Genomic DNA, 24,292 nt, shown 5'->3' on the forward strand with positions numbered 1-24,292 from the left:
TCCCAGCACTTTGGGAGGCTGAGGCAGGCGGATCACTTGAGCCCAGCAGCTCAAGACCAGCCTGGACAACATGGTGAAACCCCATCTCTACCAAAAATACACAAATTAGCCAGGCATGGCAGCACAAGCCTGTAGTCCTAGCTACTTGGGATGATGAGGTGGGAAAATCACTTAAACTTGGGAGGTCTAGGCTGCAGTGAGCCTTGATGGGACCACTGCACTCCAGCCTGGGCAACAGAGTGAGACTCTGTCTCAAAAAAAAATAATAAGTAAAAACAAAAATAAATAAATATGTAAATATCATTAAGAAAAAAACACCATTACATGGCACCATGGTTGGCCACTATAAGAGAGTCACAAATAGATATTAGGAACTTCTATATTCATTTTAGATTATTGTAAAATGTGTCCCAATGCCCCCACAACATTCATAGATGAGCTATCTTTGTGTTCCTTCCCAGTAGCTGCCCCTGCTGTCATGTCCTTGGACAGTGAGTAACTCCGCCTCCACTTGTTCTAACTATTCACCATCATAACAGGAGCCTCTAGCCAGGCACAGACCTACACTGGTACCTTAGTCACACAGGATGTGCCACAATCAGCCCCCTCATGTAGGCAGCCCTTACATGACACTATGAGAGGTGTCAGGACCAAAAACACCCTGTCATCAGCTCTCCCACAGTATCTAGAACTCTTGTAAAACTCAGCTCCCTGGTACATACAGTGGAAATAACCCCTGTGGATGCTGGCCAGTCACATCTCAACATTGGCACACATTTAACTCCTCTTTTGTGGTGAACAAGGACATGCACCACTCAGGTCCTTCTTCAAGGAAGAGTTTGTTGCCCCATCTGTCAGCAGGAAGCCTTGAGTTGTAATTCCCTCAAGATTTGCCTCATCTGCAGAGCCACGTCTTACCCATGTGCTCCCCCTTCCTGCCCAGCCCACATCCAATGACTGACTGTATAGTAGGTATAAAGATCCAGACATTTCAGCCCAACAGGGACAACTTTGCTATGCTCTGGAGCTGTCCAAAGTTGGCTGAAGCCTGGGCAGGCCTGCCTCACAGGTAAGCTTCTTCCTTGGCCCACTTCTGTTTTCTGTCCTTCCTTCCCATAAGTATTGATCTCTAATGACCATCCTACATACCCCCCAGCTCCATCTCAGCATCTGTTTCTGGGGAGCTCAGCCTGTGACATCTTTCTTAGAGGGAGAGAAGACTGTGTTCAGGATGACCAATTGTATGATCTTTTACTTGATTTCCCAGCCTCCCTTGCAGCTAGGGTGAATCATGTGACCCAGTTCTAGCCAATGAGGCATCATCAAAATTTTATTGGAGGATAGACAGATATTTGCAGGACAAAAAAGTTTTTCTTTCTTCATACACGGTATCCCATTGGTACAGGGATCATCTCAGTACCTTTCGCCTTCCATTTTCCTCTCATCATAGATGTGACATCTGGAGCTGCTGCCATGTTGTAACCATCAGGTGACACATATGAAAGAAATGCCATGATAGCTGAAGAGACAATAACCCTGAAATCGCTGAGCCTCTAAATCAATACAGCCACCATCTACCACCAGACATTGCAATCTGTGAGAAAAATAAACTCTCATTTGCTACATTACAGTCGTTTTCTGTTACCTGCAACAGAACACATCCCTAAGAGAGAGTGAAGAACAGCATTTACTGAGTGCCTACTGCATACCAGCCCAGGGCTGAACACTCTCTAATCTCTCTCATTTAATGTCCACAACAGCTCCTTAAAAACACACTGCCCGGCCCTGCCTAGGCCCACTGATTTGCTCCTGACAAAGGTTGGATGCGGGGCAGCCATACTGTGTCTAGTCACCCAGCCCTGGAACCGGAACCTGGGAATTGTGGGCTCCAGTCTGAACCAAGGGCCTGTCTCAGATATGAGGCCATGACAAACACACGTGAGGGCACCAGCACACACCCTGTACGTTACGGTGGGAGAGGGCATTTCGACCTCATCTTCTGCCTCTGCCTGTCTGCTGGCTCCTGTCTGATAGCTTTTGAAACACCAACAGTTCTTATTTTGAAAGATCTCAAAACACAGAAGTGCATTAGACGAGCAGGATATTACACAAGCACTTTGAAACACAGATTATTTTGCTTGTGCCTTTCACAGCTACCTAGACATTTCTAATTCTGGCTATTACTTTAGGAAGGCAATCAGTTCCCAAACTACCCAGGCATAATGGCTTTGGTTTTTTGTTTGTAGCCAAGTAAACATTTCTCCTTTCTACCCACATATCTGGGTTCTATGCACCCCAATACAGAAACAGAGAAAGCAGCTGCAAAACACTGGGAAAAATCAAGATCCAACATCTCCATCAGAATATCGATTTCAGTTAATAGCACATAATCAAACATCTTTACACAGAGGTTTCATTTAGAGAAAATGGAGCTTTCTTCTGAATTCTATTGTAACAACTCAATGGGTGAGACCAGAATTTTAATATTTTAAGCTTGTGCTGCTTTTGCACAATCATTTGTTTATTCATGAATTCAGCAAATATTTGTTAAGTGCCAGATCCTTTTCTAAGAATTAGGGATACAACATCTTCTTAGGTTTCCTCCTTAAATCACTTCCCTCTTTTGTAATATTAGCAATAGCTAACAATTTTTATGTGTCCACCATGTCATAGGCATCAAATCATTTAGTCCTCATAACAAATAGATAAAACAGCCCCTTTAATTATACCCATTTTATGTATGAGGAAGCTGAGGCTTGAAGAGCTGTAGTAACCAGCCCAAAGTCACAAAGTTAAATTGTAGCAGAGCTGGTTTCCAAAACTAGAAAAAAGCAACAACTCATCCAATCTGTTCTGATCTCCCCAGAAAATTATTTCACTTCAAATCCAAAGATTATTATTTTTTAAGTCTTGTATTCAAGGGATACATATGCAGATTTTTACATGGATATATTATATGACACTGAGGTTTGGGCTTCTATTTTACGCATCATCCAAGCAGTCTGCATAGTACTTAATAGCTAGTTTTTCAACCCTGACCCCCTACTTTCCTCCCCCATTTTGGAACCTCCAGTGTCTTTTGTTTCCGTCTTGATGTCTATGTGTGCCATTGTTTAGCTCCTAAGTGAGAACATGCAGTATTTGATTTTCTGTTTCTGCATTACTTCACTTAAGGTAATGGCCTCCAGCTGCATCCATGTTACTGCAAAGTACATGATTTCATTATTTTTGTGGCTGCATAGTATTCCATGGTCTATATGTACCACATTTTCTTTAGCCAATCCACCATTGATGGGCACCTGGGTTGATTCCATGTCTTTGCTCTTGCGAATAGTGCTGTGATAAACATATGAGTACAACTGTCTTTGTAGTAGAATCATTTTTTTCCCTTTGGGTAGATATCCAGTAATGGGATTTCTGGGTCAAATAAGTCCTATTTTCAGTTCTTTAAGAACTCTCCAAACTGCTTTCCACAGGGCCTGAACTCACTTTCCCACCAACAGTATAGAAGAATTTCGTTTTCTCTGCTTCCTTGTCAACATCTGTTATTTTTGACATTTTAGTAATAGCCATTCTGACGGGTGTGAGATGGTATCTAATTATGGTTTTAATTTGCATTTCTCTGATGACTAGTGATGCTGAGCATTTTTTATACATTTTTTGGTCACTTGTGTGTCTCTTTTGGGGAAGTGCCTGCTCATGTCCTTTGCCTGCTTTGTAATGGGGTTGTTTTATTCTTATTAAGTTCCTTATAGATTCTGGGTATCAGTTCTTTGTCAGATGCATAGTTTGCAAATATTTCCTTCCATTCTGCAGGTTGTTTGTTAACTCTGTTAGTAGTTTTTCTTTGCAGAAGCTGTTTAATTAGGTCCCAATTGTTAATTTTTGGTTTTGTTGCATTTGCTTTTGATGTCTTAATCATAAATTTTTTGCCTAGGCCAATGTCCAGAAGAGTTTTTCCTAGGTTTTCTTCTAGGGTTTTTATGGTTTGAGGTCTTCAATTTAAGTCTTTGATCCATCTTGAGTTAATTCTTGCATATGGTGAGAGGTAGAAACCTAGTTTTATTCTTCTGCAAACAGCCAGTCTTCCCAGCATCATTTATGGAATAGGGGGTCCTTTCCCTTCATTTTTGTTCATTTTTGTTGACTTTGTCAAAGCTAAGTTAGTTGTAGGTGTGTAGCTTTATTTCTGAGTTCCCTATTCTGATCCATTGATCTATGTATTTCTTTTTGTACCAGTACCTTGCTGTTTTGGTTACCATAGCCTTGTAGTATAGCCAAACACTATTTTGTTTGTGAGCCATTCTGCCAGTTCTTCCCTCTGATTCTCTGAAAGTCATTGTCTAGTAAATACAATGACAAACATGTAAAAAGTGTTCAGCACTGGTTTTTATTATTGCAGTGAACATGGATTGGGTCTGTTGTCCAGCATCTTCAGGGAATAGTACCACATTTTCCTCAGGGAAATTACCCTTTCCTTTCAGATCATGGGATTCATGTGGCTCTAACTCCTTCTCTGGCTCCAAGCTGAGCAGGTGAAAGCCCTGGCCAATCCCAGCATGGCATTCCCCTGTCCACAGATGCTGGCTCAGAGATGTATGCCTGCTCTAATCTGATTCACGAAGATGTTGTCTGGGAGGTACAGCATCTCCTGGGGCAGGAACTATGTCTTGTTCATCTTTGTCCCCCCAACACCTAGCATGCTACCAGACACATAGAAGCCACTCCACAATTGTTTAGTCAGTGGTTACATGAAAGAATGACTTTATTTTAATCTTCTTTCCTGTGGGATAAATAAAATTGCATCACTCTAGTATGTGTTAGTTAAGGAACAGTCTAAAGTGCTACAACCAAAAGACTCAAACTTCTAATGATTTAAACAAAATAGAAGTTTATTTCTCTTCCATGTAGGAGTCCTAAAGGAAGCATCCCAATAAAGAGGGAGTTCAGCCATCTACAACATAAGTTTCTATTCCTGGCTCAAAAGTGGCCTCTTATTTTTTCCAGCCTATCCTTATCCCAGCCAGTAAGAAGTTGGGTAAAGGCAGGGGGAAATATACTTGTTTCTTTGAATAGCCCAGCAGTGAAGTAGTACTCTCACTTCTGTTCATATCCATTAGTCAGACCTTGGTCACATGGCCACCTAGCTGCAAGGGAGGCTGGAAAATGCAGGTTCTAACTGGACAGCCATGTGCTATTATCAGGATTTTGACTATTAAAACAAGGAGATCATGAATATCACTGGATGATGGTTGGTAAATACTGTAGAAGGATTTAGGCCAGCTATGCACTCCTTACAGAGTTTTAAACAAATAATTTAAGAGTATTCTTGTCAACTTTCTCTATCACTATGCCTCCTTATTGTAGAATAACTCTGACCCTATCATGCATGTTCTCATCACTATGACTACACCCAACCCCTGCCCTGTGCCGGCCTGGGGGCTTGTCTTGCCTTTGACATTTATTCCACGGATGGAGCTTTCCAAAATGCCCCAATATGGTTTGGCTGTGTCCCTATCCAAATCTCAACTTGAGTTGTATCTCCCAGAATTCCCATGTGTTGTGGGAGGGACCCAGGGGGAGGTAGTTAAATAATGGAGGTGGGTCTTTCCCATGCTATTCTCATGATAGTGAATAAGTCTCACAAGATCTGATGGGTTTATCAGGGGTTCCCACTTTTGCTGCTTCCTCATTCTTTCTCTTGCCACCACCATGTAAGAAGTGCCTTTCACCTCCCGCCATGATTCTGAGGCCTCCCCAGCCATATGGAACTGTAAGTCCAATTAAATCTCTTTTTCTTCCCAGTCTTGGGTATGTCTTTATCAGCAGTGTGAAAACAAACTAATACAACCTCAATCCCACATCTGTCTTCTGAATACCTACTTTCAATGGTTAGGGAAGACTTATAACATTAGTTAAAGGCACTTTGGCTTGTTAGCCAGATATGAAGTTATCACTTTCTGTGTGACCTTTGCAAATTACACATTCTCTCTGCACTCAGTGTCTCCATCTGTAAAGTGGCAATATTATTGTTACCTACCCCATGGGTTGTTGTAGCAACTCATCCTGATTCTCAGCTGTAAAGAAGTTAGGAGAGGGCCTGTCATACATTAGGGTTCTCAATAAATGTTAATTGTTACTCTTAATTCTAGTTCATCCATGTTCAGATGTTAAGTGTTGGCCTGAACCTCTTTGTATCTTTACTTCCAATGGCTTCTGTATCACCAGACAAGGCCCTGGTACCCTCGGCAGGCCATCAGGATTCTACCCACCTAGGGAGAATGCTGCTCACCTACCCACCTAGAGAGTTCTCTATGGCCTCAAACTGCAACCTCTCTGCAAATACTGAGTCCATCTGCAACCATGTTCTCTGGCTTGACCTACTTCCTCCTGACAATGGCCTAATCTTGGACCTGATAAGTTTTTGTAAAATGAGAAGAAGGGTCTATAAACTGAGCAAAAGCACAACAAATGTCTTTATTTTCTCTATGCATACAGTGCCTAAATGAGAAGCAAGGCCTATTAATTCAGTCTCCTCAAGATAATTTCAACCATAAAACAAGTACACATTTTTAATAAGAAAACTCTTCAGAGCAGCTGATAATGAAAGCTCCAAGAATAAAAATGCAATTGGAAGCTGCCAGCACTGCAAATACCTTACACTCCTGGAGCCAGATCTTGGGCTGGTTGCTATTTCATCATCACAGGAGGAGACAGTATAGAAAGGGCTTCAACTGCTCTCTTAATGCAACACTCATGATAAACCTGAATTCTACAAATGGGTCTTATTTTTGTAATCTCTTAATGCCTCTCTCCTCATACCTCCACCCTAATTATGAATTTAGGCAAACCAAGATTTGGGAGAAAAATGATCTTGATTCTACAGCATAAAAAGGGCTCTCCTCTCAGTGCATTGATGACAAACTCAAGATGATGATTAGAGACTTCACTTTCATATTCAATGGTTTTTTTTAACTATCAGGATGTTAATATATCAATCAGTTGCAAATGTCAGATGGGCATTTCAAATGTTCCTAAGCAAAAATTTAAGAAATTGGTGTGATGGAATTTACTGACTCATGTTACTGGAAAATTAAGGAGTTGAAGGTTCAGACCTGGCTGGACCAAACACTCAAAGAATACTATGAATCTCTTTTCATTCCTCCTTTCCACATTTTTCTGTGCATACTGCATTCTTAGGCAGGCCTCCCTCTCCTATAGCTTAATCCACTCTCACCACCTGAACAGAGACTTCATCAGCCCAACTCTGCAAATACTAAGTCCATCTGCAACCATGTTCCCAGGCTTGACCCACTTCCTCCTGACAATGGCCTAATCTTGTACCTGATAAGTTTTTGTAAAATGAGAAGAAGGGTCTATAAACTGAGTAGAAGCACAACAAATATCTTTATTTTCTCTGTGCATACAGTGCCTAAATGAGAAACAAGGCCTATTAATTTAGTCTCCTCAAGATAATTTCAATCATAAAACAAGTACACATTTTTTGTACTTGATGGGTACCTGACCCAACCCTGTGGCAAGAGATCTGGATTGCTTTAGACCAGCACTGTCCAGTATAACTTTCTGCACTGATGGATGGAAGTGTTGTATATTTCCACCTGCCCAGGCTCCTGACAACCCCATGCATTGTCATTGGGTGCTATCAGGACTCTGTTACACCCTGACCCCAGCTGTTATGATTAGTTTTTCAGCCACTAGTTGTGCCCAATACACATATGTGCAAGGTGCTGAGGACTCATAGGTGGCCAAAATCAGGTTGTTTTCTGATCCCATGGAGCTGATGAATGATAGGTGAACAATACATTAACCAAATACTGGTGAGGCTAAAACTTAACTGAGATATGTCTCTAGGAGAGAAACATGGTCTTATGGGAGCACATGAAGGTAAGAAGTAAGATGACCTAGCTGTTTCAGAAAGGGAGTATGTGGCTGCTGGGGTCAAGGGTAGCGGCTTGACAATCAAGGGGAAGAGCCCTTGAGCTGACATCTGAAGAATACACAGGCAGTGCATTGCAGGAAGCAAGTGGGGTTGGGAGGTGGGGGTCTTCTCAATCTAGGACAGGTTTGTGCAAAGATTCCACAGAAGACCAGAATGCTCCAAGGGCTGATGGAAGGCTAGGATGTCTAGAGAGTGCAGACATATGGAGATGTAGGTGGGGAATTGCATGTAACAAGACAGATGGAGGGGCAGACAATGAAAGGCTTGCTAGCCTTGCTGGCTATCAAAGGTAGTTACGTTTCTCCTGAGAAATGTGAAAACACCTTGGAGAGTTATAAGCCAGTAAGTGACATGATCACATTTGGGTCTGGAATACAGCACTGGGCTATCACATCTAGAAAACAATTGAAGGAAGGCAAGAAGAGGAAAGGAGAGACCAGCAGAGGACTAGGGGGTCTAGGCAAGATATAATGGCAGCCTAAGCCGAGATGGTGGAGATGAATTCGAAGGCAATTTCAGAGGTGAAACCAGTTGCATTTGCTGACAGCTTAAATACTACAAGTGAGGGACAAGGAGGTATTCAAGATGCCAGCCTTTCTGATTTGTACACTTGGATGGATGGTACAGCCATTCACAGAAAAAGGAACACTGGAAAAGAATCAAATATAAGGAAGAATAACACAAATTCAGTGTCAGACATGCAAGTCAGGACTATCCATGTAGAGATGACAGTTAGAGAAATGGTCTTGAGTTCGGAGAAGGCTGCACTAGGGGAATAAATTTGAAAGTCAAGGGCATATAGCTGAACATCGGAGTGGTGGAAAGGATGAAACTACATAGAAAGAAAAGATTGACTGAAAAAAGAAGGCAAATTTGAAGGAAGTCAGCTCTAAGGTACCTCAATAACTAACGGTGCGGTAAAAAGAATGAACTTGAAAAAGTGGGGTGAGAAACAGCAGCCACAGCAATAGGAGGGAAACCAGGGGAATGTGGTGCAAGAGAAACCAAGTGAAGAGAGTGGATTTAGAAGGAAGGAGTGGTCGAGAGTTCCAAGTTTAGCTAAGAAATCAACTCAAGCGAGAGTGGAAAATGTGCATAGGATTTACTGACAAAAGTTCACCAGGTAACCCTTGCAAAACCTGTCTCTACGGAGTGACCAGGGCAGAAGTCAAAAGTGAATGGGTTGAAGAGTAAAATGGAAAAGAACAGAGAAAGCCACTATTGACAATTCTTCCAAGAACTTCAGCTGGGGAGAGTTGGGGCAGGGGGCAGAAAGTTGAGAAAGAGCTACAAGAATAATATTTGAGAAAAAAAGAAGAGGTTGAGGTTTCTATGGGAGAGACATAAGCAATCGCACATCAAGGTCTCAGCCCATCTTTTCTCAGGCAATATTTTAAAAGAGCAACTAATTCATTTAATACTTTTGGAGAAAATGTCCACTAAGAGGCTTCAACTTTCGAAAATGATTCACTCGATTAACCCTAACTTAGGGTGAAGAAAATTGATCTGAGAAGTCCCTGAGATAATAGCATGCTCTCCTATTCCAGTAATTTCAAGATGGCATCTTCCTAAAAAGAATAATGCCGTAATCTTTTTAAAATGCATTTTAGTTAAACTGTCTCTTAGAAAAAGAAAATAAGAAAACTGGAAACTTTTTCTTTTACGGGTGGCAAAAGCAATCAACAGCATAAAATTCTAAAGTAGGCTTCAAAAAAAGGGAATGAAGTCAAAGCTGGTGACTATAAGAATGAAATGTCAGTCCAGGTTAAAGGAACAACTAATGATGACTGGAAGGTGAGAGGATGTTCAATCATGAGCTGCACAACCTAGAGCTCTCAAGAGTCATTAGCTTTGGATGAGTCCTTAGAACTTCCAGGGAATAAGAGAAGGGCCTGGAGGTTGGAAATGGGCTGTACATACTGTACGTTTCACAAGTGTTAACTTTATGTGCTTTCAGAAGGATGTCATTCTAGTCAACACTGTGAAAAGATACATCATTGGCAATTCTTTCTTTCATTTTTTCTTACTTTAACTGACAAGTGAAAATTGTTTATATTTATGGTGTATAACGTGTTGATATACATATACATTGTGGAATGGCTCAATCAATTTAGCATATTCATTATTAATTCTTTATGTGACTCTAATATGTTAAAGACACAAGGAATATAATCACAGTTACATGTTTTAACAACTTTATTGGGGTGTATTTGCATACCATAGGCTTCACCCATTTTTAAGATACAAATGAGTGATTTTTAGTAAACTTGCTGAGTTGTGCAACATCACCATAATCCAGTTTTCTAACATTTTCGTCACCCCAATAAGATCCCTAATGCCCATTTATAGTTAATCCCATTTCCACCTCTAATCCCAGGCCACTACTTATCTGCTTGTCCCCATAGATTTGTCTTCTCTGGATATTTTTTGTAAGTAGTGGAATACGGTATGTCGTCTTTTGTGTCTGACTTCTTCCACCTATGTAATGCTTTTGAGGCTCATTCATATGGCGCATGTACCAATTTTTTATTCCTTTTTATTGTTTAATAGTAATTTATTGTATGGATATACCATATTTTGTCTAGTCATCATTTGATGGACATTAAGTTGTTTGCATTTTTAGCAATTATGAATAATGCTACTATAAATATTCACTTTCAAGTCTTTGTGTGGACATATGTTTCTTCTAGGGTAGATATTTAGGGGAGAAATTGCTAGATCATATGGTAAATTTATGTTTAACTTTTAAAGAAACTTCCCAATTATTTTCCATAATGGCAGTACTGCAATAGTACTTTGAAGCTGCCTACTGTATCTCCTTTAAGGATATAGAAGTATTGTGCTAGGTGCTGGCATATAAAGATGAACAAGTCAATTTCTGCCCATAAGCATTATATAGTCTAATAGCCAAAATAATTATAGATACAATTAGAAAGTTGAGGAAATGAAGTCGCTTCCTTTTCTATCTAACTAGTAGAGTCTATGGGGATTTTACACAATTAAGATTGTCTGAAACCAAAATAGAGAAAGCTAAAGGCTTCTTCCTTTCAGACACGTATTAAGCACTTGATATGTTTCTGACAGAAATCAGAGCTAAAGATGGCCTTCTGCCGGAAGTTGAGTTCAGCTGCGTGAAACAGAAAATCCCACATAATGAGAGCTTAAACAAATAAAGGATTATTTTTCTGTGATACAACTTGAAACCTAAAGGTAAGCAATTCAGGGCTGGGACTACCTCTCTATAAAGTCATCTGAGATTCAGAGGTCTTTCAGGTTCGGGCTCTTCATTCATAGGATCTGGCCCTTGTCTTCAGACTTACAAAATGAGTGACAGAGCTCCCACCTTTACATCATCATTCCAGGCAGTAAAAAGGAGAAACAGTCAAGAGCAGAAGAGTTTGTGCCAGTTGAGGTTTGCTGGCTGGGTTACTTGAATTGCCTCCCTGGAACTTCCATAGAAGACTTCCCTTACATCACTGTCAAGTATTGGATCATGTAGCCACTTGGTCTTCAAGGAAGGCTGGCACATTAGTGTGGCAGCTGGACATGCTGTTGCCCCAGTAAAGCAGGAGTCCATTGGTGAGGAAGAAGATAATAGGTATTGCGTGGACAACCCACAGCCCTGCCTTCTAGGAATAAGTAATCAAGCAAGGGAAAAAGTATGCCAAAGAAGCCTGGTGCGCAGGAGGTGTTTTGTAGTCCTTAATTTGGACCCTTTTCCCCTAAAGCTGAACTTGTTACAGGGACTTGGGAGCATGTAATTTATCTGAGAGGCAATCCCAGGAAACAGGCATGAGGGCTCAGAGAGAATGAGATGGATACGGAGCAAAAGCCAGTTATAAGACACATTATCAAGCATGTTGCAGTAGGTGATGGGGGTTGAGGGGATATCTGGGAAGCACACACAGCATCTGTCATTGTCCACCTGCAGGATGGTGGAGCTGAAGAATATATCTATTGCCTCTGGCTCTCATTAGTTGAGCACTGCCCCTGGGGGCATTTACTCCCCCTCATTTCCTGGTTGAACTTTATCAGATGAGGAATTTCACACACACACACACACCAGGGAAGACTCTGGGGCAGAATGTGTTTGTCACCCTTAAAGTGGCACTCTGGCTGTGCAAGTTGAATCTGAGCTCACAGGGAACTGGCGGAGCTGTCCAGCAAATGGCGGCTGAAATCAGAGGTAGGCTGGGTGCAGGGACACAGGCATCAGCAGCATCTCCCCCTCATGAAAAGTTCATATTTATAATAAAATCTAATCATTGTGCTCTAACATGACCACTGGCCAAACTGTCCCCCTTTTCGTGGCATGGCTGTGACCCTTAATTATGCAATATTCTGCATGTCATTTTTTAAAACAGCTTTGTTGAGACAGCATCAATATACCATACAATTCACCTAAAGTGGACAATTCAATGGTTTTTAGTGTATTTTAGCATTTTCACTAATGACTAATCATATTGAGTCTTTTTTCATGTGCTTGTTGGACATATCTTCCTCGGTGAAATGTCTACTCAAATCCTTTGCTGCCTATCATTAAATTGGGCTGTTTGTCTTTTTGTTATATTAAATTGTAAATGTTCTCTATGTATTCCAGATACGTGTCCCTTATCAGAGATCTGATTTGTAATTACTTTCTCCCATTCTTTGTGTTGTCTTCTCATTTTTGTGGCATCTTTTAAAATACAAAAGTTGCTAATTTTGAGAAAGTCCAATTCTTTTTTTTTTTTTTTTAGATGGAGTCTCACTCTGTTGCACAGGCTGGAATGCAGGGGTGCAATCTCAGCTCGCTACAACCTCCGATTCCTGGGTTCAAGCAGTTCTCCTGTCTCAGCCTCTCAAGTAGCTAGGATTACAGGTGCGCACCACTACACCTGGCTAATTGTTATATTATTAGTAGAGACAGGGTTTCGCCATGTTGGCCAGGCTAGTCTTGAACTCCTGACCTCAGGTGATCCACCCGCCCCAGCCTCCCAAAGTGCTAGGATTACAGGCGTGAGCCACTGCACCCAGTCCACAATTTTTCCCCTTGTTGTTTGTACTTTTGAGAGTGAGGAAGGAGTGCTGAACCCTGTCAGTTTGTCAGCAAGGAGAGAGGGTGGTAAATTAGTGTATGAAATTTAAGAAAAGCTGTAAAAAATAGTTGACATTTAAGCTGGATCTTGAAGAATAAGGAGGTGTACCAGGCACAAAATTGAGGAAGAACTTTTCAGGCAGAGACCACCTGGGTGGATTATCTCCTAGAATAAGAATCTTCTTGTTACATTTACTATAACTGATTCAAAACAGACACCCCCACATATGCCAACAACATACGGTAAACACTGACAGAGACTGTCATGTCTTGCAATTGTTATTAATAAAGCCAATTCACTTACACAAGATTCAATTAAAATGTAATGCTGCATCTGTGCAACTCCCCCAGGAAAGTGGGAAGTAGTGTTTGGAGAAGACCAAATAAACACTCATTAGTGATGACGATACCTCTGAGGACACAGGTTTTAAGTACTAGGTCCCATCTGCTCTCTTTGAAGGATGCACACAACCAAGAATGAAAGCAAGAAAAGGTGTTCAGTGCTCAGTGCGTGCCAAGCACAGAGCAGGAAAAGACCTAGTAGATAACAAATGGTCCCTGCCTTATAATCTAGCTTTGCATGTATGACCCATGCTCTTGAAACCACAGACTGGATATGACCCCAAGGGTAAGAGAAGTTCCCAAAAGGATTAAGAATGTGTTTTTTTTTCCAACCTGGAAGAATAGTGGCTTGGCATCAGAAATTAAGACGCTCTGTTGAAAACAAACAGAAGTGGAAGTGTGTATCTTCAGGGCAACTTAAACTCATGCTCTTGACAAAAATATTTTTTTAAAACAGCAAATAAACAAAAGTATTTCTCATGCCCCTCAGTTCATAGACTGAAACCCATGCCGACGTGCATTTTTTTATTTTAGTAAAAACTGTCAAATTGTGAAACTTTTCACAAACACTAGAAATGCATGAGAGTGTCCTCCCAATATTCTCACCTGAATTTAGCATCTTTTTATCTCTTGTCAATCTAGCTGGGAAAATGATATTAAAATCTTATTTTGACTGGCATTTCCCCAACTTCCTAGATGGCTTCACATCTTTTCATGTTTATTAACAATTTGCATCTCCTCTTCAGTCAATTATTATTTATATCCTTTGCCCAATTTTCTTAGAGGTAAATTATCTTTTTCTAATTCATGTGAAAGTAGTAAGAGATAGTAACTTTACCTATAGCAAATGTTTTCATCCTGTTTTTCTTTTAAATTAGTTTCAGGGTGTTTTTCCATACTAAATTTTAGATTGCTCATCTTGCTTAAGATCTTTCCACCCCAAGGATCCTAAGTTTTCTTCTATTTCCATATGTATATTTTTAATATTTCTCACACCTACACACATATACATAGTTAGATGGACAGATGGATCAATTCATCTAAAGTGAGTGTGTGTGTGTGTGTGTAGGGGTGAGACGACTCAGTGTTTTCTGAGTTCATATGATCTATATGGGGAATCAGATCTAACATGGACCAAGTGTTAAACCATACTTCCAAGAACAACACTACATTAGTAGGCCACCTGCTAGCTTCTGCCTTTCACATTTTTCAGCTTAAAACATCTCCATCCTCCCCATTATATAAGAAAGAAGTAGAAGTGTTTCTGACTGCTCCCTCTCCCATGATCTCATAACCCATCAGTTTTGAAGCTACATTATCCAACCTCCTGAATCTCTCTGACCACCCTCCAAGTCCTCCAAGTCCCCATGGCCACTCCCTTGCTCCAGGCCACCATCATCTCACCCTGGTCTTTGCAGCACCCTCTGCCCCGGAATCCCTGGCTTACGTGCTCATTCCTTCTAATTTCATTCTCCACACCGCAACCAGGAATATTCCTAAAATACAGACCCCATCTCATTCCTGCCCTACCTATGTTTCTTCCACAGCCCCCACTGCTGTCAAGGTACTGTCCAAATTCCCACATCTGGCTGAGGCTGTCCTGCAGGATTCAGGCAGTTCTCAGCTTTTTCAGAAACCCGTGCAGCCTCATATCTCAGACCGTGTCTCCTATTTCCATGCTCTGACCAGAGCAGACTACTTGCAGCACTTTCAAAAGCCCAAGATTCTTTTTCAGTGGAGCTCCACTGTGACTATGCCCCAGCTCAGCTGTCAAAACTTGCAAACACACTTGTTCAGGTCTTACACCTGGGTGATTCTGACCCCGTGGGTCAGGTGGGATCTCCACATCCACAATCTGTGATGACTCCTATGACCAGCGTGCTCTCTGCCTCCAGGCTGCAGACGTCTGATTCCCTCTGCCTGGAGTCCTCTTCTACCTCCTCCAGCTCCAGCCCCACCCCACCACCCACCCCAAACTGGATATGGCCTCTTCCTCCTTGAAGTCAAATCATAGGTGCTCCTTCCTCCAGGAGCTTGCTTTGACAGTCCAGGTTTGGGCTCTTCCTCTTTGCATCCCTGGTTTCCTGGACTTCCCTGATTCAAGCATTCATTGATTCCTCTTCTTCCACCCCAAACTCTGAGTTCGGGAAAGCCTGAGATAGTGGCTGCTGTCTTGCTCACCACTCTGTTTCCTGCACTCAGCAGAGACCTGACACATAGTAGGTGCTCAATAAATGTTTGCTAAACAACAACAAATGAATGAACAAATAAACAAACAAATGAACAGACGAGTGGATGCCTGTGGCAGTTTCCATGACAAACACAAACGGCTCGGCCAAGCCAGCAAGCAGGCAGCCGTGTGGCCTGCAGAGGGCACCAGTCTGCTTCTTCATCTCCCTGCAGAATCCTCAGGGCCAGGCACCTGCTGTCAGTCAGAGAGGTGCCCGATGCTCAGTGGTCATTCTGCTGCACTGAAGATTAAGTAGGAGTTGTTTGCCCTTGGCCAATATAAAAAAACCTGAGCGTTCTCCCTTCACTTCTAGCGACAAGTAACACATCCCCTGTCTTGCCATGAAAAGAGCTGTAACTGTAGCAACCGGTGGCAGGTTTTCTGTTCCCAGGTGGGGAAGTGAGGAGAGACAAACAGAGGGGTGAGAGGGAAACAGAAGGAAGACTTGCTGGTAAGAGACCCTATGATGTATTTTTTCTGTGTAAACAAGGTCAAAACTGCTCCTCCGGGAACAGCAAAGTTCTCCGCATGTCTCCAAGCTACGAACTTGCATGCTAGCTACTAACTAGCTACTCTCCCTCTCTCTCTCTTCCCCCTTCTCTCTGTGTGTATGTCTCTCTCTCTGTCTCTTCCTCCACCCTCTCTCACTATCTCTCTCTCTACCTTCGACATCCTTTTATTCTAGGGGAGAACAAACTCTAAGTTCAGATTGAATGAGCATCCAAAAGAAGTATCTGGAGGGAGATTTTGTCTTCCCTCCTACGGACCCTGCTGGAGCCCCAGCTCAGATCAGCCCTCTGTCAGCAATGAATGCTTCGTGCTGCCTGCCGTCTGTTCAGCCAACGCTACCTAATGGCTCGGAGCACCTCCAAGCCCCTTTCTTCAGCAACCAGAGCAGCAGCCCGTTCTGTGAGCAGGTCTTCATCAAGCCCGAGGTTTTCCTGGCCCTGGGCATCGTCAGTCTGCTGGAAAACATCCTGGTTCTCCTGGCCGTGGTCAGGAACGGCAACCTGCACTCCCCAATGTACTTCTTCTTCTGCAGCCTGGCGGTAGCCGACATGCTGGTGAGCCTGTCCAATGCCCTGGAGACCATCATGATCGCCATCGTCCACAGCAACTACCTGACCTTGGAGGATCAGTTTATCCAGCACATGGACAACATCTTCGACTCCATGACCTGCATCTCCCTGGTGGCCTCCATCTGCAACCTCCTGGCCATCGCTGTCGACAGGTACGTCACCATCTTTTACGCGCTCCGCTACCACAGCATCATGACCGTGAGGAAGGCCCTCACCTTGATCGTGGCCATCTGGGTCGGCTGCGGCATCTGTGGCGTGGTGTTCATTGTCTACTCGGAGAGCAAGATGGTCATCGTGTGCCTCATCACCATGTTCTTCGCCATGATGCTCCTCATGGGCACCCTCTACGTGCACATGTTCCTCTTTGCGCGGCTGCATGTCAAGCGCATAGCAGCACTGCCACCTGCCGACGGGGTGGCCCCACAGCAACACTCATGCATGAAGGGGGCAGTCACCATCACCACCCTCTTGGGGGTGTTCATCTTCTGCTGGGCCCCCTTCTTCCTCCACCTGGTCCTCATCATCACCTGCCCCACCAACCCCTACTGCATCTGCTACACTGCCCACTTCAACACCTACCTGGTCCTCATCATGTGCAACTCCGTCATCGACCCGCTCATCTACGCCTTCCGGAGCCCGGAACTGCGCAACACCTTTAAGGAGATTCTCTGTGGTTGCAAGCGCATGAACTCGAGATAGGATGCAAGGCCATGGAAATGATCATCAGTCGGGTCACTTTTGACCCTCCATCCACCCAAGATGTTTAGAAAGAAAAAAAAAATACTTAGAAGATATAAAAATGTGTTAACAGCCATGATCGTACTTGTCGTTTGTTTTTAAGTTTACAAAGCCTTTTAAAGGGGGAAATGGTGAATAACAGACTCTCTGAAATTCTAAGATGGGGAAGTCACAAACTCTGTTTCCCAAATAGTCACTGGGAGAAATCAGCGAAGGCTTCTCTGCGTGCTCTCTGCACTCATTTCCAAACACCCAGAGTGTGTGACGCCTGTCTGCTCATCTGCTCCACACCCACGTCTTCACGCTCCAGGTCAGACCAGACTGAAGGATTCTCATGAACAATAAGGGTGGTTGAGATCTCTTGCAAGCAAACCTGTTACAGCTACGACCTCCTGCTGCCAGCTGCACGGATAGATAGCTTTGCACTTATAACTCCATAGGAGACCGAGTTCTACTCTATTATTGTATTTGCAGTTAGACAACTGTCCCTTTGTGAAAGAAGCAATGCTATGCTGTTTTCCCCTTTTCTTACCCCCACATCCCTTCAGTTGTCCCCGCCCCCAAAGGTAGCATGAGGATGGAACCCACTTCTATTTTTCTGTTGTTGCATTGGTGTTTGTTGTTATTATTTTTACGGATTAAGTCTGAGACAACCTTCAAAACTCTAACGAAAGAGAGAAAGTGTTTTAGACAATCAGAATATACTTGTGTACTTATATTTTGATAGCTTGCTATTTTAGGGTATAAATTACTCTTTTTAAAATAACTTCTTTTATTCTATCATTTACTTTTAGCCTTTAAAATAAGAAAGGAAATCATGGGTTGGGTGTACAGTACGTGTGTGTGTGTGTGTGTGTGTATATATATATATCTTACACACAAGAAATTGCTTTACTGTAGCTTAAGATAGTTTGAGAAACTGTAGAACCACTGTGTGGCTTTCTTGGGAGCCCTTGCTTTTGCTTATAGCAATTGCATCTCTATAACAGGACTTCTTCAATATTATCTATGAAAGAGAAAGGGTTTCTTTTGTTCTTTTCCCCTTTTGCTTGTTCTTTTCCCCTTTTGTGTTGAAGTTGGATGGCCCTATTATCAATGTCTATACCTTATCAACTACAGGAATTCCTTCCTGGGAGCAAAGGGTGAGATTGGCTGACTAGAGCTGGCATTGTCAGATCCTTTTCTGCCCTAGATAACTTCAGTTTGTGCTTTCTGGCTGTGCCCATATCTACCCGTCACAAATTCTTATATTAAGCTGTGTGTTGGGGTGCAATTGTGTGTTTATCTTGTGCTAGCATACCTTGGGGTTCTTTTGTTCTTGAAGATTTTCTGCTAATGTAAGCAAAACCATTCCTTTCTTGCTTTATGATGTTTGGAAATAATAAAAAGCTTTTATGGCTGCTAAATGTGTGCTACATTGAAATATACCACCTGGAATCACTCTGGTGACTCCTGCACACGGCCATGGTATGTTTCCCTGCAATTCAGTCATGACTTTGTAAGCGGCATAAACAGCTCCATTGACCACAGTGCTAGTCTTTTCTAGGGCAATGCCTTTTAGCCAGACTACAAAACTCTCCCATTTAGTTTCCAAAAATACCAGGTTTGTGGTTCCCGGGCCACTGTCATTCCCCATTATTTTAATCAAGACACTAAATCACAGGACTCTTCTATGGCCACTCAGTGGGTAAATGTAGAGAAGGGGGAATCTAATTATTTGAAAGTGATATGAGTAGCTATAGGGATTACGATGTCTTTTTTCTATGTAAACAAGACAAAAATAACTTACTTTTCACTCTTATATCAATTTTCACATTATTTCATTTTATCCCGTTAGCAAACCTCTAAAACAGGTGAGTCATTTTACAAATGAAGAAATTTGGTCTTGGAGGGGTGATGTGGTTGTCCGGGAACGCCCAGCTAGTTAGGGTCATGGTATATTGTGCATCCTGGGGCTGATGTCCTTTTGCACCAATATGCTGCTGCCAAGAGGTTTTCATCATCAAAAGTGATCCCCCTCTCCTCCCTGTATGTTTTAGCTTGCAGGGGCACTTCCAAACTGGAAGGCCCATGAGCATCACCTGGCATCTTGTGCAAGTGCGGAATCCGATTTGGCAGGTCCAAGGTGGGGACTAAGAGTCTGCATTTCTAACTCTGACAAGCTCCTCGGGGATGTGGCTGCTGGTTCGCGGACCCCATCTTAAAGAGCAAGGGCATAGAGGATTTTCAAATGAGCATTATGCGAAGTAAAAGTACTCTTCTGCCTAGAATGCTGACCCCGCACCAGGGACTGTGCTAAGCACGTCACAGGCATTTGCTCCTCGTGATAACCCTACCAGGTAGATACCATGGTTATCCTGATTTTACAGATGAAGGATGTGAAACTCAGAGAGCCTGTCTATAGGAACTCAGTCAGCAAGTAGAGATAGGGAGACTCGAACTCAGGCTGACCAGCCCCCACCCCCAAATCTAACCCAGTGTCCTAGCACCTCTTGCGAAGACACAGGGACCTTTGAGCTGGGACCCAGTGACCTGGGAGCCATGTGTTGCCATGCAGAGAGAATCTGATGCATGTTTCTACCACACACAGGTTCAGATGTTCCCAGCAGTTTCCAGAGAAATGTCATAAAAATCAAAAGGCACAATTAATTATTTAACTTGCTATAAATTTTCCAAAGTCTGTGAGTAGCCCTGGGGAGTGCATCAAAGAGGTAAGTTACAGAGGCATCCGCTTCTCTAGTGGACAACCCTGAATGCTGGGGTGCCACTGTCTCCTCCCCGAACGCTTTCTCAGATTCTCAAGTGGGAACTCACCAGATGTTTCAAGCGGCAGGACAGTCATGTTTGAAAATGCTTAATGGTTGGAAGTAAAAGCACACCATGATTTTAGTTCATTTGTTAATTCATTTGTCGCTTTTCACCCCCATCCCCAAGACAGAATCCCTGCAGCACTTGATTCTGAGTCCTGAGACGTCGTTGCCTGCTGTCCTTATTTAGGATGAACTTTTGATTTTAATTTTGAAATCCTTCCACAGGGCTGGGTGTTAAAACATACTATAGCCTCTCCGGCTGAAAACATTTTTTAATTCACCCTCACCTCCACTAAAATCCATTCGCCACATAGCAGTCAGTGCAATTATTTAAAAATATAAATCAGATTATATTGCACTTCTGCTCAAAACTTTTCAGTCTCTCCCATGACCTTTTGAATAAAAGGTCAGTTCCTTACCCAGCCCTACTAAGCTCTAGTCATCTGATCTCTTCTGATAACTCTCCAGCCTCCCCTTACACTGTGCCTCTGCCCCGCCCCCAAACCAGACTCCTATTTGCCATATGCTCGTCTCTGCCCCAGGGCCTTTGCAACCACTGTTTTCCCCTGCCTCGAGTCTCTACCTCAGATCTTCTTGGCACAGGCTTCTTCTTAGCCTCCAGCCCAAATCCTCAGAGGCCTTCCCTGACTACTCTCTCTAAAGGAGGACCTCAGTCACTCACACCGTCACTGTTTTATCACAGATCTTATTGCTATTTTATATTTTCTTGTTAATTTATTTGATTTATTCTCATCAATCTCTCTCACCAGAAAGTAGTACCTAGGAGATAAAAATAGTCAATAAAAATATGTCACTTTATTAATACATTTAAATACGAGCTCAAGTCTAACCAAAGACAATATAGCACACTGGAGATTCTCAAATTTTGGTGACTGTCAGCACCATGTGAAGTTGGAGAAAGACAGCCTGTTGCCTGAACCTCATGATCCAATAGATCAGAATCATCTCCAGATATCTGAAAATTTTAAAATCCACAGGTGATTTTCTGAGTTTGGTATACACAGTGTATGACGTCCACCAAACTCAGAAAACCACCAAAACCAACAAGTACTGACTATTATCCTTAGAGAATAACAAAAATCAACACCTCAGGAGCTTACACATCTGCCCTATCACCCGCTCCTGACATCCTTTCGTGTCAGGGTGTCAGCTACCGTAAGTTAATGTTGGATCATCCAAAAACCAATGCAAATCTAGAAACTCCGAAGAACCAGATAACAAAGTGAAGAATAAAAGAGAAACCCTTCAATTAGACAACTCAACCTTTCACATCTAAGAGCACTTATTTAGGAGCCAAATCAATAAAAATAATAATAAAAGACACTATATGGTGTTTATTATGTGGCTGACACTTTACTAAGCACTTAGGTATATTAACTTATTTAATCCTTGCCAAAACCCCATAAGGCAGGCACTTTTATCCCTTGTCCTATAGATAAGGAATCTGTGGATGACAGACGTTAATCATCTTGACCATCTTGACCGATACTACTCAGCAGGGAAGAGGCAGAGCTGAGATGATGGGAAAATGACCACTAATCCTACAGTCTTAAAGAAGCACTTATGCATTGAATTCACTTTTCTTTAATCATCAGAGATGTAGATAAAAACCAACACACAAGGACGCCCAAGGCAGTAGCAGCAGCAAGGGAAACAAGGCTTTGGAGGAGGAGCCAGGCAGTGCTGGCTGTGCATCCTTAGGCGAGTCTCCTGACCTCTGGGTGCCTCATTGGCTCGTCGGCAAAGTGGGAGCTCTACCTACTTACGTGGCAGCAAGCAGCTGTGATGATTCAGTAAAGCATAACAATGTCCCAAAATAATTAGCACATGAACTTCACGTCCCCTTTCCCCTTCGCTTGCTGGACTCTAGACATTTCTGACATTGCCTGCAGTTTTCCTGCCCCTCATCTCCGAGGTTCCTGAAAACAGGAGTTATTAATGAGGGGAAGGAGAGGAGAAGGCGAAAGTTGAGCCTAATGTTTCTACAAGTACAAAGTGAATTCCACTGAGGCATACGAGATGGTTTGTGATGGGTACCCATATCAACACATGCCCACTTTCCTTCACAGAATAACTTTCCAAGTAAACAACAATTTTAATATTTTAAAGTGTATTAACATAATATGTATGTCTGAATGTATATTATATTGTTTATAAAACTCATGATTTTAAAAATAGTATTGCTAAACATGAGACTTGAGTGGTACCTGCAAAGAAAGAAGTGAGTTGACTAGGATAAAATTAAATAAAGCCAGGCACAGTGGCTCACACCTGCAATCCCAGCACCTTGGGAGGCTGAGGTGGGTGGATTACTTGAGGCCAGGAGTTCAAGACCAGCCTAGCCAACATGGTGAAACTCCGTCTCTACTAAAAAATACAAAAATCAGCTGGATATGGTGGAGCACGCCTGTAATCTCAGCTACTCAGGAGGCTGAGGCACAAGAATCACTTGAACTCTGGAGGCAGAGGTTGCAGTGAGTCGAGATCGCACCGCTGTACTCCAGCCTGGGCAACAGAGCAAGACTGTCTCCAAAGGAAAAAAAAAATTCAATTAATGGGATATAGGCATTTTAAAATTCAGAAAAGGAATGTTTGAAAAATTGAAGTTCAAGACAACCTACACTCAAAATAAAACCATTAGAGGAGAAGGGGAGAAAGGCCCAGAAATAAGGCAGGAGAGGAGAGGAAGTCAAGGATCCCACTGAGACTGGGGCAAGAGAGAAGCTGCCATCCATGTGATGGGTCCACAGAGAAGGATAGATCGAGTCAGGATTCTCAAGCAGTTTGGCTGTGCAATTGGCAGGTATTCTCTGACCCCTTGGCATTCTCTGGAGAAAGTGCTGAAAATATTTTCACTGCATTTCACCTGGGTTTGTCAGCCTCGACATCACTGACATTTGGAACCAGGTGATTCTCTGTTGTAGGAGGCTGTCCTGTGCATTGTAGGATGTTTAGTAGCATCTCCGGCCTCTACCCATGAGATGCCAGTAACTCCCCAAATCATAACACATGGCAAAAATGTCTCCAGACATTGCCAAATGTTCTCAGGGGGATGAAATTTCCTGTATTACCCTCATTTTGTTCCTCTCCACCTTATTTCTTTGACTGTGATGCCACATTGGGACTGAACCACATGGGGGCCTGGTTTTATGCAGGCTGCCAAGGTGATGTATGTGAACATCCAATCATATGCCTGGAAAATAGTGCTCAGAAAAAGGTGCTATTGTTCTAGGTTAAATAATCCACTAATTCAAAGGAGCAAAGGGAGCATGTTAAGCCTTATGTGTCACATTAACATGGGTCACCTTAAACCAAGCTTTCTTGGATGAGCAAAATGGTTTCAGCAATGCTCCTCAGGCCCCAGAGACTCCCCATCGGAGAAGTTACTACACCATTTCATTTTTCTTCTAACTTCTCCTTTCTACTGGGCTGTTAACCAAAAATTGAAAGCATGTTAGAGCACTGATAAATTCAACAAATGGCTGAGTGAGGTTTGTGGCTCACTCCTATAATCCCAGCACTTTGGGAGGTCAAAATAGGAAGGTTGCTTGGGACCAGGAGTCCCAGACTAGCCTGGGCAATATAGCCAGGCATGGTGGCATACACCTGTAGTCCCAGCTACTTGGGAGGCTGAGGTGGGAGGATTGCTTGACAAGCCCAGGAGTTGGAGGCCACAGTGAGTCATGACTGCACCACTGCACTCTAGTCAGGGCAACAGAACAAGGCTCTGCCTCAAGAAAAAAAAAATCAACAAATGTAAGCATGGACCTCTGACCCAGGGGTTTGCAACTAACGGCACAGAAGCAAAAAGAAAATCTTGAAAGCCTAGAGCTCCCTTCTGATTTTGTTTTCCAGTCTTTGAGGTCAGGCAGACCCATGTTCAAATCCTACATCTTTTACTTGCTGTGTGATCATCATTGAGGTTCAGCCTCCTCATCTGTAAAATGGGATAATAATGACTGCACTTTAAAACCTGTTTTAAAAAGCAAAGTAAAATCAATGCAAAGGATCCCACATGGCAGCTGAAATAAAAGG

General features: G+C 42.7%; 1 protein-coding gene across 1 annotated transcript; it reads left to right on the forward strand.

Annotated features, from left to right (window-relative positions):
• Positions 1 to 14,378: 14,378 nt before the first annotated feature.
• MC3R (melanocortin 3 receptor) lies at positions 14,379 to 22,563 on the forward strand. The gene has a single exon (XM_021920914.2). It carries the CDS (start codon positions 16,323 to 16,325, stop codon positions 17,385 to 17,387), a length of 1,065 nt encoding a protein of 354 aa, XP_021776606.2. The 5' UTR covers positions 14,379 to 16,322; the 3' UTR covers positions 17,388 to 22,563.
• The last annotated feature ends 1,729 nt before the right edge of the window (positions 22,564 to 24,292 follow it).

This window comes from Papio anubis, chromosome 16, assembly GCF_008728515.1.
Source record: "Papio anubis isolate 15944 chromosome 16, Panubis1.0, whole genome shotgun sequence".
In the NCBI taxonomy this organism is placed as follows: Eukaryota; Metazoa; Chordata; class Mammalia; order Primates; family Cercopithecidae; genus Papio; species Papio anubis.

Excerpts from the sequence above, each read along its gene's own strand:
- MC3R (XM_021920914.2), top strand. The coding sequence starts at position 16,323 with ATGAGCATCCAAAAGAAGTATCTGGAGGGAGATTTTGTCTTCCCTCCT.